The 12,719-nt window shown below is 49.5% G+C and overlaps 1 protein-coding gene across 1 annotated transcript; it reads left to right on the top strand.

The window, feature by feature from the left end:
• Window positions 1-5,672: 5,672 nt before the first annotated feature.
• LOC149857430 (zinc finger CCHC domain-containing protein 3-like) lies at window positions 5,673-11,607 on the top strand. The gene is made up of 3 exons (XM_090063948.1): window positions 5,673-5,691; window positions 9,737-10,572; window positions 11,482-11,607. The coding sequence occupies exons 1-3, from the start codon at window positions 5,673-5,675 to the stop codon at window positions 11,605-11,607; spliced, it is 981 nt and encodes a 326-aa protein (XP_089920074.1).
• The last annotated feature ends 1,112 nt before the right edge of the window (window positions 11,608-12,719 follow it).

Raw genomic sequence — 12,719 nt, 5'->3', positions numbered from 1 at the left:
TCTGCAACACAGATTTAAAGTGTAAATGAATTTATTTTAACACAACCGAGAGAAAGGACAAAGCGCTCCTGGGTGTTGTTGTCAGCAATATATCCTGCCAGATAATCACACACAGGGGCCGCCTGACCAGGCTCTCCTAGAGGATATCTCCTTGGTCCGTGTGCTGCTGCTGCTGCCTGGACAGGTCTCTGTTGTCTGGCCACTGCCTGTCGTGCTTCTTCTTCCCACAACTACTTGAAAACCTCTCTGCAGCTCTCATAGATATTGTGCAGCACACAGGCTGCCACTACAAAGGCCATGATATTTTCTTGTTTCATCTCGATGAGCATGATGCATAAAGCGGTTCATTTCTCTGGAGGCCACAAAAATCACAGACACACACTCATTAGATGGCACAAAAGGTGTATTTGCAAATAGGGTCAGAGCAGAGTCAAAAACTCAGATTACTCTGAACCCACAAAGGAATTTTGCAGGGAATATTTATCTTCTCCCTCCTGGGCACATGTGCAGAAACAGGAACTCTTACAGCTCACTTCCGTTTCATACAAGCATACATGTGGTTACATCACTACATACATCGCATGTATATTATAATTAACTACTTAAGTATGCAGGGCGGAGAGGTAAATATGCATCAGCTAATTAAGCATGCTCAGAGAGACTACTATAGGTCACCAAGAGTTCAACCCCCCCCCCCCTTCAAGGACACAGTCAGTTGAATTCCAGCTTCTGTAATCTGTATGAGAAAGGCTAGGGAGAAGCTGGGGGAGAGTCTGCGATTTAGCATAAGAAAAGCTGTGGCAAGGCTGGGAAAGGAAAAAAGTCCTTGGCAGTGTTTCTTTCTTATCGGGTGCAAGATGCAAGCTGTGCATTTCTAACAATACTCCATTTCTAACAATATTCCATTTCTAACAAGCATAAGCACATAAGCATCCTTCATCATCCTTTCAGTTAGTCAAACGCATGTCATGGCCATCCTGCAACTGCTCAGATGGTAGTTAAAAAAACAGCGTCTGCGGGTCAGTGATATTCCCTCCATAAGGCTTCATGAGCCAGGGCTTTAGGGAGTGGGCAGCATCTGCTAATATAACCAGGGGAACAGCGACACCATGGATCACTGTCATCTCCATACCGGGTGCGTAGTGTCCTTTCTCCATGAGGCCAGGCAGAGGGGAGTTTCTGAACGTGTGCACATCATGTGCACTGCCGGCCCACACAGTATAAATGTTTATGAACCAACCCCAGTGGTCCGCCACGGCTTGCAGGATCACAGAGCCATATCCTTTCCTGTTTGTGAAAGCCCTCCCCCCGCCACAGGGCATAGCAGTGGGATGTGAGTGCTGTCTAAAGCCCCCACACAGTTTGGGAACCCCTTCTCATTAAAGCCATCTATGGCAGATTCACCAGGCAGATAATTTTGTTTGCAGTTATCCCCTTAAGCAGCTGGCATACCTCACGAATTGCCAGCCCAATGTGCAGGCAGCCACGCCAAACTGGTTCACGATGTAGTGGAGGCTGGATGGGCTGGCCAGTTTCATGATGGCCATTGCAGCCATCTTGTCTGTGGGGATAGCCTGATGCATCCCAGCAGGTTAGTGTCCTGCCTTACATTTCTTAGAAGAAATGCTGGCTGCACCCTAGCTAGCACTTAACAAACATTCGACCTCCCTCTGATAACAGTCCACCCTGCAACTCTTTCCAGTAATACCACGACTCCATAAAGGCCCCCTGAGCACAGCATCCCCATGCTGAGGCAGGCACGGTCTCTAAAAACTAGCCCAACCCCAAAGAAAAGATGACACATATATAGAGCAAAAATAAAACATTTTGTATATATTTTATATTGTTAAGCTGCAGCATTTTCAATAAAGTGTAAAAAACCCCAAACTACAAATCTTAAGATATTTCACTCTCCTCTTCACTCTCTTCATTCATTACTGGGCTGGTTGCTGCCCCTGATGAGTTCTGCCTGTGAAAGTTTTCTGCAAGGAGGGGGAAAAAGGAAGAAGAGGAAGAGGAGGGGGGTTTGGAGCACACAGTTGAAAAAATGGACTTCCACACACCCCCCAGGCCCCCTCCCCCCCCCACACACACACAAGGTCGGTGGGACATATTACTTAAATATCAACTGGGAGACTGCATATCCTGGGCATCAGGTCTGGCAGGCAGCATCCTGCCCCCGGACTTTTTTTTGATGTGGTTCTGAAATGGGATGTGATGAAGTTCAGAAGGTTTGCAATAGTAAAGGAAGTCATGTAAACACTCACTCCAAAGTTTCAAACTACTTGCGAAAAACTCACCATTACAGTGATGCTGCAGCTGTCATCAGGAGCGACATCCACTGCAGTGGCAGCACATGACAGGGGGTGTGGGGCATAGGTGGAGGGTACATGGAGGTGGACAGGAGGATACATGGGTTGGGGGGAAGACATACACTATAGGTGGAGGGGCAAAAGAATTAAGAGGGGATAGAAAATTAAGGGATTATTGGCCTCTCCCAATTTAAAATAATAATTGGTCTGAGTGGACCTGCCCTGACCTGAATTGTGGGCTGTGTGGGAGGAGGGAGGGGTGAAGAGTGAGGAAGGAAGAAGGTAAAAAAAGAGCATGCAGTGGCACCTACTGGCTAAAGACCAGAACACAGCACCCCCCCATTGGCAAAGGTGATTAATTAGAAGTTTTTGGAGTCACTGGCTGTTTGCACGAACAAATCCACAGTTGGAGTGGTGTAACTGGAGAGTGTCACAAATTAACAAATCTCCAAGTAGTGTTAGGCGCAAAATGGACTGTAGAGCGGCAGGAAATCCCAGGTCATGCAAACACAAATATAGTTGCATTGACGTAAATGAGAAATATTGTTTCTTCTACATACGCCCATAGAAAACTGCAAAAAGCTAGTCATAACTGTCTTATACTGGCCCCAAATCAATGGTGAGACTTGTCTAGCCGTAAAGTCTATACTATAGAAGGCCAAAAGAGAAGAGTAGAGAAGTTTATCAAACAGTGCAACTTCTATCAAAAATATAGGAATAGTCAAATAAAGCGACCTTTGTTTTAATACCTGAAACTCTAAAGCCATAGTCTCAGATTGGTATAGATATTTTTGTGTATGCAGGTCATACCTATGCCTTCTTTGGCACTTTTGTTTTCCGGTATAGCACTTTCTGAATAATGGGAAAAATAGTTCAAGACATGTCATCCCACATATCAAATCCATACTTGGTAGACATGCCATACCCTAACTCATCATGACTGGCAAATGCCATGGGCAAATGGAGTTATGCTAAGGCTTTTTAGCCATAGTCCAGGCCTTCCCAGAACTAAGCAACAAAGTTTCACAGAGCGCCTTCTGTGGCAGAGGGAGATGTGTGTGCTGTGATTGGGCACTAAGCAAGAAAGGCACAACAGTTTCCCTATAAGGAATGTGGCTGGCACAGTTCCAGGGGATTGGACAATTTGGGATGAGAAAAGTTACAAAAGTGATAGACAAACAAAGGCCCACATGTGTTCTGTGTCACCACCCGGGGGGGACAGGAGCAACCTTGGACTTCTTATTTGAACAATGAGGAATCCAAAAACTAACATCCTGCACACCCAGCAGAGGATCTGAGGTCGGTACCACCGAAGGTCACTGTTGTAACACCTAAGGAACTGCTTGTCAGGTGATAATATGGGGAGGAAGCCTGTAATAAAGCTTAGGGAATCACTATTAAAGTTCACTTGATACCAAATCAGACGAGGGGCCATGTCAGTCCTTGGGCGGCTCTGGCAAAAAGAATCCTAGTAGCAACAATAAAGGACCAGAATTTGATGCTTACAAATATAATGTTTTGCCAAAGACTAGAGTTGCAAGCCTATTACATCTATCTCAGGGTATCCCTAGTCAAACTGCTTGATGGAACACGATATAAAAAAATCATAATGAGGCTGCTTTAAAAAAAGCTGAGAACTCAAACACTGATATTTGTCTGGCTCTGTTGAACTAAAGGATATCACCTTTGCAACAAGGATTCTCACCTGCAAGAATTGCTGAAGGCTCAGAACCAGACAAATGGTGGAAATCTCCAAAGGAAGTAGGAAAGAAACAAACAGAAGAGATACTATAAGGGGGAGGTAAATGGTTTTCCATCTTTGCAGCTATGTAATGCTGTACATATCTAGGATGGGCAAACATGGAACCAAAAAGGCAGTGGTCATGCAAAAGGTGGCTTCTTTATATGAGGTCTTTGGGGACCGTGGACAGATGTGTAAGAGCAACAGAAGATTCCTACAGTTTGTTCCATCAAGCAGGGAGAAGGAGCAGAGCACAGAAGTGCCTGGAGCTCAATCTAAGCAAGCTGAGAAACCAAAGGAATCCAATTCAATAACAGAGGCAAAAGCTCAGCAACCATCGAGTTCTTCAAGAATTAGAAAACCTACCCTGAGACTAACTGAAAGCTGTGGAAACTCAAATGTGTGAATGTAAATAGTTTCATAGTAAATAGATAAGGGCTTGTGTATTATTGTTATGAAGAACAGGAAATACAAGGGAGTTGGACCTGGAAAGAGGCTTTTACAAAATGTAACTGTGTTGGTAGGAGAAAACTGGCAGTTGTTTTGCAGCTAATGGCTTCAAGAAACTGTACTAGAGTGTTGGCGCTTGGTTCCAGGCCTTCCCTTTAGTTTATGAATAAAGTTACAGGTAGTCCTCAACTTACAACTTTTTAAGTTATGACAAATGGGAGTTGACATTTGTAAATTGACACCCTGTTTCAAGGTTCCCACACAGGTTTCACCTTTACAACAGTTGACACAGCTACATCCAGCTGGTAAACTTGTTCTGGTGAGGGGGAGAGGGGAGGGAAGGGGTGCGAGGAGGCAAATCAATGCCCCCACAGTGAGGGAGGAACTGGAGCTGGGGCTGGGGCAAGCACTGCCCAGGGAGAGGGTGGGGTGGTTCACGCTGCTGCATGCTGACAGCCTGGGAGCTGCTCGTGTCGTGGCTTGTACAGCGGCTCTCACTGCTGCTCCCACCACCTGTCCAGGAGGGCATGGAGGGGGGGTGTCCCAGGATCTGCGAGGGGCAGATACGGTCAGGGCTGCACTAAGCTGTGCTCTGGGTGGAAGGTGCTGCGAGTGGGAGCTATGCCTCCTGCCACTTGCCCAACTGGCACAGGGCCAGCGTGAGACTGAGCCACTTCGTTGCCTCTGGACAAGTGGTGTGCAGCGGTGGAAGCTAGCCAGGCCTGGATTACCAGGGCTTCACCCCAGCTGGGCAAGGGGCAGCAGGGCATGGGGGGCGGGGCATGTGCCTCTGGATCAGGGTGGGGTGGGCAGTGAAGCAGGAGCTATGGAGGGGGCTGCAGCGAGTTTTCAAGAGGCAAGTTTACCACGTAGATCACACATCTCCACCCCATGCCTTCCTGGACTGGCAGCAGGACCAGCAGCGAGAGCTGCCACACAAGCAGCTCCCAGACTGGTGGTGCTCAGCAGCACAAGCCCCATCCCTGCTCTCCAGGCAGCGCTTGCCCCAGCCTGGTCCCAGCCCCAGTCCCAGCCCCAAACCCTCCCTCACTGCGGGGGCATTGACCCGTCCCTCCACACCCCTTCCCTCCCTCCCACCACAACAGACTTACCAGCAGCTGTGTTGAGCATGGTAAAGGAACCAATCCACCATTTGTAACATTGTTCCTATGGGAAAATTGCTTGTGAGTTATGACATTTTGACTTAAGACACAGTTTTCAGGAACCAATTGTGTTGTGAATCCAAGTACTGCCTGTAATCTGCTCCTAACTGTTGACTGAGTCTCCTCCACTGATCACACAAATATAAAAGAGAGAAAAAAGTGAAAAGGCTAAAAGGTAAAGACCTAAAGTAGAATGCAATGCATTTAAAAGCTTGACTAAGTTTATCCCAAACATTCAGCTGGTTTCCCCCCCGCCCCAACCCATACACACCAACAAAAATCCTTGCTTCTCTGGTGGGGAGGGGAGGAGGGATGATGGAATCTCGTCACAAAATCTGGGGAGAAAAGGAAAGGAAAGCCAAACAATATGGCAGAGGAGGAAAATTTGAGAGTGCTGTGGGACAGAGCAGCAGCCACAGGAACTGTGGTCCTGGTGTGCAGAGAGACCAGGATGTGTATGCATGGGGCTGCGGGGTGAGTATGCATTATAAAAAATAACCTGCAAATCACAAGAGGAGATTGATTCCACGATCCAGTCTTTTTGTTGTCCATTTTCAAAGGGCCCTAAAGGATAATCCCTGCTGAACATCCAGAGGAAGGTGAGAAATCTTCAGGGTCTCTGGCCAACCTGCTAGGGTTATATGAAATTTCAGTCCCTGATTTGATTCGGTGGAGGTTCAGCCCAATTTGGTGGCTACAATCTCTGAATTCAAATCAAATCAGAGGACCTTTAATCTCTCTGAATTGAATCAGAACCCTCCAAATTGATTTGGAGAGATTCAGAAAGCTTCGGCAATTCGGACATAGGCACAGCTTCAAATGTTTTTTCTACATACCTCTGGGTAGCAGGCGGCTCATGAACATTGTGATGCTGGGGCACATGGAGTGTGGGGGGCTCCCCAGCATGCTCAGCAGCAGACCCAGAAGCGGACCAGAAGCAATTCCAGTCCACTTCTGGGTCCACTGGGGAGCACCCGGCCCCCCCGTGCCCTCCCTGGATCGGTGACTGGTGCCTGATCGCTGAGCGGGGGGGGGGGGGACACTGCCTAGCGTGCTCCCCGGAGGACCTGGAAGTGGACCGGAAATACTGCCGTTCCACTTCTGAGTTCGCCACTGACACATGGAGGGCCCCCCTGCATTCCTGTGGGATGCTCCATCTCAGCAAGCTGCGCTGGTACCTCAAGGTATATAGAAAAAACATTTAAAGCTGTGTCTATGTCCGAATCGCTGATTCTCCGAATCAGCACTGAAGCTTCAGATTTGGATTTGGCCAAATTGAATCAGGAGCAGTGATCCAAATCAATTAATTGAATCACTGTCCTTGATTTGGGCCGAATCCAGATTGAATAGGGTCTGCTTTGTGCACCCCTACAATCTGCCCTGAAGGAAAATTTCTTCCTGACCTTAAACATGGCAGCCAGCTGGCTTGTGGGCATATGAGTAAGGATCATTGTGGCAAAGCCTGGACCAATCACTATGCCAATGTACCCTGCCTTTGTGATACCTTGAAATACTTTCCACATCTAGGTATCAGCAAATCTTCAATGCTTACCTCTGGAAAGCAACAACCCCACTTCATCTCTTCTGCTCTGGTAGACACAACCAACTACTCTACTTACCACAGGCAAGTTCCCCAACATGTGACTCAGAGCTACAAATAGCTGTACTATTTAAATCCTGATGGGAAGAAGTGGCTGCTGTCCTCTACCAGGCTGACCAAAGGATTCCTCTCCTCTGTAGCTTTCCCTCCAAGCATGGTGTGACCACTGGGCTTTGATTAACTGCTCGAGTGGTTTTTGCTTTGCAGGTAGATGTCAAACACCTTTTGGGATCTTGTCTGTGCCAGAGTAGCTCTCTTCTCTCCGTGTTCCCAACCCCATTCTCGCTTGCCACAACTTGATGTTCCTCAGTGTGAAGGGTCAGTTGACGGGATACCCTGTGGCCCAGGATCCCCCGGCGGTCACTCACGGGGCTCCGCCACCCCTACCCCCGGCCTCATGCCACCTTCGGTGCGTCCCTCGCCTGTTGTTCTTGTTCCCAGCTGTGGGGCGATGCCACCTGGCCTGCTTCTAAGTGACTGCAGCTCTCAGCCGTGGTACTCACCGTCAGGCTCTGCCCCATAGCCCTCCTCGCCTGCACCCCTCCCTTCAGGGGAAGGAATATCAAAGGAAACTTTAGCCTGACAGAGGCTTCCCTTCAGCCTCAATCTGCGGGCACACTCTCCTAGATCTCTACCCCTTAGCCAGGGTTGCCTAAACAAATGAAACAAACAAAATGCTGACTGCCCGGTCTCTCCCTATCCTCTAAATTGGTCTACTTCGAGCCCTCCCCGGCTCCCTTCTGGCCTGACCCGATCATCTCCAGCGTTCCTCCCTCCTGCCTATTGCTCTATCTGCGCCTGGCAGCGATGCCCACCCTGATTGTACCCCCTCAGGGCTCTCTTGTGGTCTCTCTTCCCTGGCAAGACTGTCTCCATGCCCCGTCGTCCTGACACCCCACCTGTGGGTCGCTTCACTCCTGGGTGCTCTTCCAGCCGTGTCCTCAGGTGCCGTGCCTCTAGTTCCAGCATTGTCCAGTGCAGTCTCCAGTCGGGAGGTTTGACCCCGCTCCGTCTGTGTCCCTGCCGGCTCTCCTGGCTCCGTGAGTCTTGTAGCAGAGGCTCCTCTTGTCATTGGCAATGGCTGCTGCTCCTCACCTGGGCTATCCACCCCCTCCATGGCTCCAGCCACTGTTTTTATCACTGCCGGCTGGTGTCCGACAGTGATGTCACCAGCTGGCTGCAATTGAACAAAAAGGCGGCTAACGAGCTGTGCGGGCTCCTCCCTCCACCTCATGCACGTCCTGTCCTGAGCTGCAGGTGAGTTTCATTCATTACTTTGCCTCTCGGGACACAGGGGTTTGGGGTTAATTGGTCCCTTCTCTTGAGAGTGACCATTACTTACCTGCCTTTATTTCCATCTTGAGCCACACCTTGTCATCTTCCTTGGCCAAAAAGCAAACACTTCCTTTCCCTCACTTAAAAGGAAAAAAAAAAAAAGATCCATTTATTTCTATTCCTTTTCTGTTAGTGCATCTATACAAGATGTTTATTGCTCTGTAGTAAACATCTCAGCCCTACACTAGGGCTATGCAAAATTTTGACCAGTGTTTTGTTTTGAAGCTGTTTCGATGTGTTTTGAACTTGAAACAGTAAAATCAAAATGAAACAAAAGGCTTTGAAACAGCTTCAAAATGAAATGATGGCACTCAAAACATTTTGAAAGTTTCTAAACACTTCGAGTTTCAAACCAGCCTGGTGGTGGGAGGTGGGGGAGAGCCAGGGCTGCACTGAGCTGCTCCGCCAGCCCCATGGAGCTCAGCCTGGTGGCAGGAGGTGGTGGGACAGCCAGTGGCAAAGCTACCTGGAGTGCGGTCCTGGCTAGTGGTTCTCCCATGCCTCCTGCCGTTAAGCTCAGCTCCATGGTGTTGTGGAGCCTCCAGCTGCTGGGCTGTGCTCACCAGGGCTGTGCTCGGAGCAGCTCTGCCAGCCCCCATGGAGCTCAGCCTGGCAGCAGGAGGTGGATGGAGAGCCAGTGGTGGAGCCGGTCAGAGCGCAGCCCTGGCTATGAGTACAGCCTGGGCCAGTGGCTCTCCCCCGCCTCCCGACTCAGCTCCACAGGACTGGTGGAGCCACTCAGAGTGCAGCCCAGTGGTGGGAGGTGGGGGAGAGCCAGGGCTGTACTGTGACCAGCTCTGCCACCCCATAGAGCTCAGCCCAGCACCAGGATGTGAGGGAGAGCCAGGGCTGCACTCTGAGTGGCTCCGCCAGCCCCATGGAGCTCAGCCTGGCAGTGGGAGGTGGCGGGAGAGCGAATGGTAGAGCTGCTTGGAGTACAGCCCTGGCCAGTGGCTCTCCCCTGCCTCCTTTCACCAGGCTTGGCTCTGTAGAGGCTGCAGAGCATCTTGCTGCTGGACTGTGCTCACCAGGGCTGCGCTCCAAGCAGCTCTGCCCCTGGTTCTCCCACTGTCTCCCACCACTGAGCTGAGCTCCGTGGAGCTGCTTGGAGTGCAGCCCAGTGGTGGGAAGCAAGAAGAGTTGCATGTGAACCCTAAAGATCTAAGTTGCGTGGTGGCTTTTGATAATTTCCGCCACTGGAATATCACCTTTTGGAGGCGGGAGGCGTACGCGGCCTTCTGGGCCCGGTACGCGGAAGTAGCAGACAAGGAGGACTTACGGGGTCTGCATTTTGAAGTAGGCCAGAAGGCACGGGAGAGAGTTTTATATTTTAAAATGTATACAGATGACCTAGAGTATGCAGATGTCAGAAGGTGGCTGGAGGGGCGGGTCAAAAAGATCCTCGATATTCAGCCGGTCCTGGATCAGTGGCAAATCTGGACCGGGGCATGGAGAGCCAGAGTCATCCTGGACGAAGACCCCAGACACCCCGGCACGGTGAGACACCTGCCCTCTGTCGTGTCCATAGGGCCCTACCGTGGATATGTGACTTATCATGGCCAGCCGAAACTGTGTAGCAGGTGCGGCTTGGCGGGACACCTGGCGGCCTTCTGTAGCCTGACAGTTTGCTATAGGTGTGGCGGCAGGGGGCACCGGGCACAAGCCTGTAAAGAGGAACTGAAATGTACTGTTTGTGGAGGTGAGGGGCACTTGCAGCGCCAGTGCCCCCTGTCCTACGCGAACAAAGCCCGAGAGTCACACACAGCAGAGGAGAGGGATAAAGAAAAACCAGAGGAGGCGGAGTCCACCAACCTGGATGTAGACACCTTCCTAGTGGAGGAAACACCGGAAGCGGAGCAGAGACACGACGTGATCGAGGCAGCTGACCAGCTTTTGGAGTCGGGAGGAGAGAAACACATGGAGGAGGAGCAGAGCGAGGCAGCGGGAGAAGGGGCACACGAATCGGACTCGGCAACCATGGACTTGGACCTGTCTGGGGAGAAGGGGAAAGAACCCTCCCCTGTAAAAAGAAAGAAGAAGCGGAGGGTTAAACCTATGAAAAAGAGAATAGAGGAGGAAAGGGGAACGGTCCAGGAGACAGAAGGGACTGCACAGGAAAGAGACAAGGGGAAGAGCGGGGAGCTGCTGGTGGAGGGACGAGAGGTTGAGGAGTCTGGGAGGGCGGACGTTTGTGGCTATCTCAGCCCGACTGCGATCAAACATCTAGCTAGGGCCACGGGGATGCGGAAAGTGGGGGAAGACAGCTCAGATCCCAGTAGCGGAACGGATGTTTAACGAAGTAGGCTTTTGTCTGGAAAATAGCCATGATGGCGTTGACTATAGCATCCTTAAATGTAAGAAGTGTATATGGGAGACAGAGATGGGAGTCAATGTATACCACCTTACAAGGTCTGGACGCACAGGTGTTGGGTCTACAGGAGTGCGGGATCCCCTGGGGGAGAAATTATGGCTATCTGGAGAAGCGCTGGGAGGTGGGACCGTCGTGGTGGGGGGGCTCAAACGAGAATCGAGCGGCAATGTGTTTAATAGTGCCTGTTTTCTTTTTTTTTCCCCTCTGATAAAATGGATAAGGGGCTCCAAGAGTGGGTGAGGGAACTTGGAATTATATAAGAAGCAAGTTAAATGATTGCTAAATGGGGTTTTCAGTAAGTCACAAGTGGTATTGTTTCTTCTGTGAATGTTAGGAAATTTTGTGAAAGTGAGATTGTATTAACTTTGTGAAACCTCAGGTGGGTTTCGTTTCTTTGCTGTTTTTCTTAATGTGTTTGATAGTGTCAGTTTTTGTAATAAAAGGAAAAAAAAAAAGGGAAGCAAGGAGAGCCAGGGCTGTGGTCTGAGTGGCTAAACCTGCCTTCCCAGTGCTGCCAGGCTCCTCCTGTCCCAGGTGGCAGCGGCATCCTCCTGTTAGCCCCGAACACAGATTCAGGGGCCCACACCCCAGCCCTGTTCGCTGGCTTCCTGGTCACAAGTACTATCCTGCAGTGAAGTTTTTTACCTTGCAGTAACACACGTGTATACACTGGAGAGGCTGGCTGGGGCATGAGGGTGCTGCAGTCCAGGGGCTACCTGCCAACTAGCCCTTCACTGAAGCATCTTTGTGCCCCATCACCCCCCTGCTCCCCCCTCCATGGCACATTGAGCCGAGTTGGAGCAGTCCCAGGCTGTCAGGCTGACCCCTAGACCCCCTGCTAGCCAGGGCTGCTCCAACCTGACTCAAAGTGCCATGGTCCCAGGCGCAAGTTCAAATGTGGCACCCAGAAGCAATAAACTCTAGCACATATGTGCCAGAGTCAATTGCTGCATATTAATTGCACATGTAGGATGCACCTGGTGAGAGTTAGTGCATTCCTTACCTCCTGGCTGTATTGTAGCAGTACCTGTGATTTTGTTCCATCCACTGAGAAAATGCACTTGATATTATAATCACTGCCAATCACTTTTCCTTATGGAAACTCAGATCAGCTGCATTCCTATCACCTGAAAGGATAATCAAATCTCTTAACTCCCCTTGACTTCAATGAACATGTGTTTTTCTTACCTCCTGACATCATTGTACTGGCCTCATTGATGACTTCTGGAAAGGCACCAGTCTCTGTTACATCTGTTCTGTTTACATCTTTGTTCTGCTTACATCTTTTGAGGTTTGAGCTCTGGTAACTGTCAGTGAGGGACACATTTTTCCACTTTTAACTCATGTCATCTCAGTGATCTGCATGGAAATTAAGTTACTTCTCATTCAATTAACCTTCAATTACAGACTCAAAAGCCTTGTTCTCTTGTCAGGGGTTGTCTGCAATGTTGTAGAGCTGCATTGTATAAAACATGTTTGGAGAAAAGCCTGCTCTCTTTAATAAATAGAGAGACTGATGCTCCTCTTCCTCCATGACCTTACCTACATGAATAGCTTGTCCTTAGTTACTCCATCAGTTGGAATCATTCCACACTTGATAGGTAAGTAGCCTTAATGACTACCTTTATTTTAATGTCCAGTGATACATCATCCTTGCATGAAATTCAGAGCTGCCTTTCTTTCACCTGAAAGGAGAAATAGATCCATTTATTTATTAGTCTTCACAATGAGAAAGTAGATGCTTACT

This window comes from Crocodylus siamensis, chromosome 9 (genome assembly GCF_052110815.1).
Source record: "Crocodylus siamensis isolate JL-2025a chromosome 9, ASM5211081v1, whole genome shotgun sequence".
In the NCBI taxonomy this organism is placed as follows: domain Eukaryota; kingdom Metazoa; phylum Chordata; order Crocodylia; family Crocodylidae; genus Crocodylus; species Crocodylus siamensis.
Note: the sequence above shows the minus strand (reverse complement) of the source record. Positions and strands in the feature narration are given on the sequence as shown.

Coding starts and splice junctions, on each gene's coding strand:
- LOC149857430 (XM_090063948.1), top strand. Junction 10,573..11,481: donor GGGCACACGAATCGGACTCG/GCAACCATGGAC, acceptor CTGCCTTCCCAG/TGCTGCCAGGCTCCTCCTGT.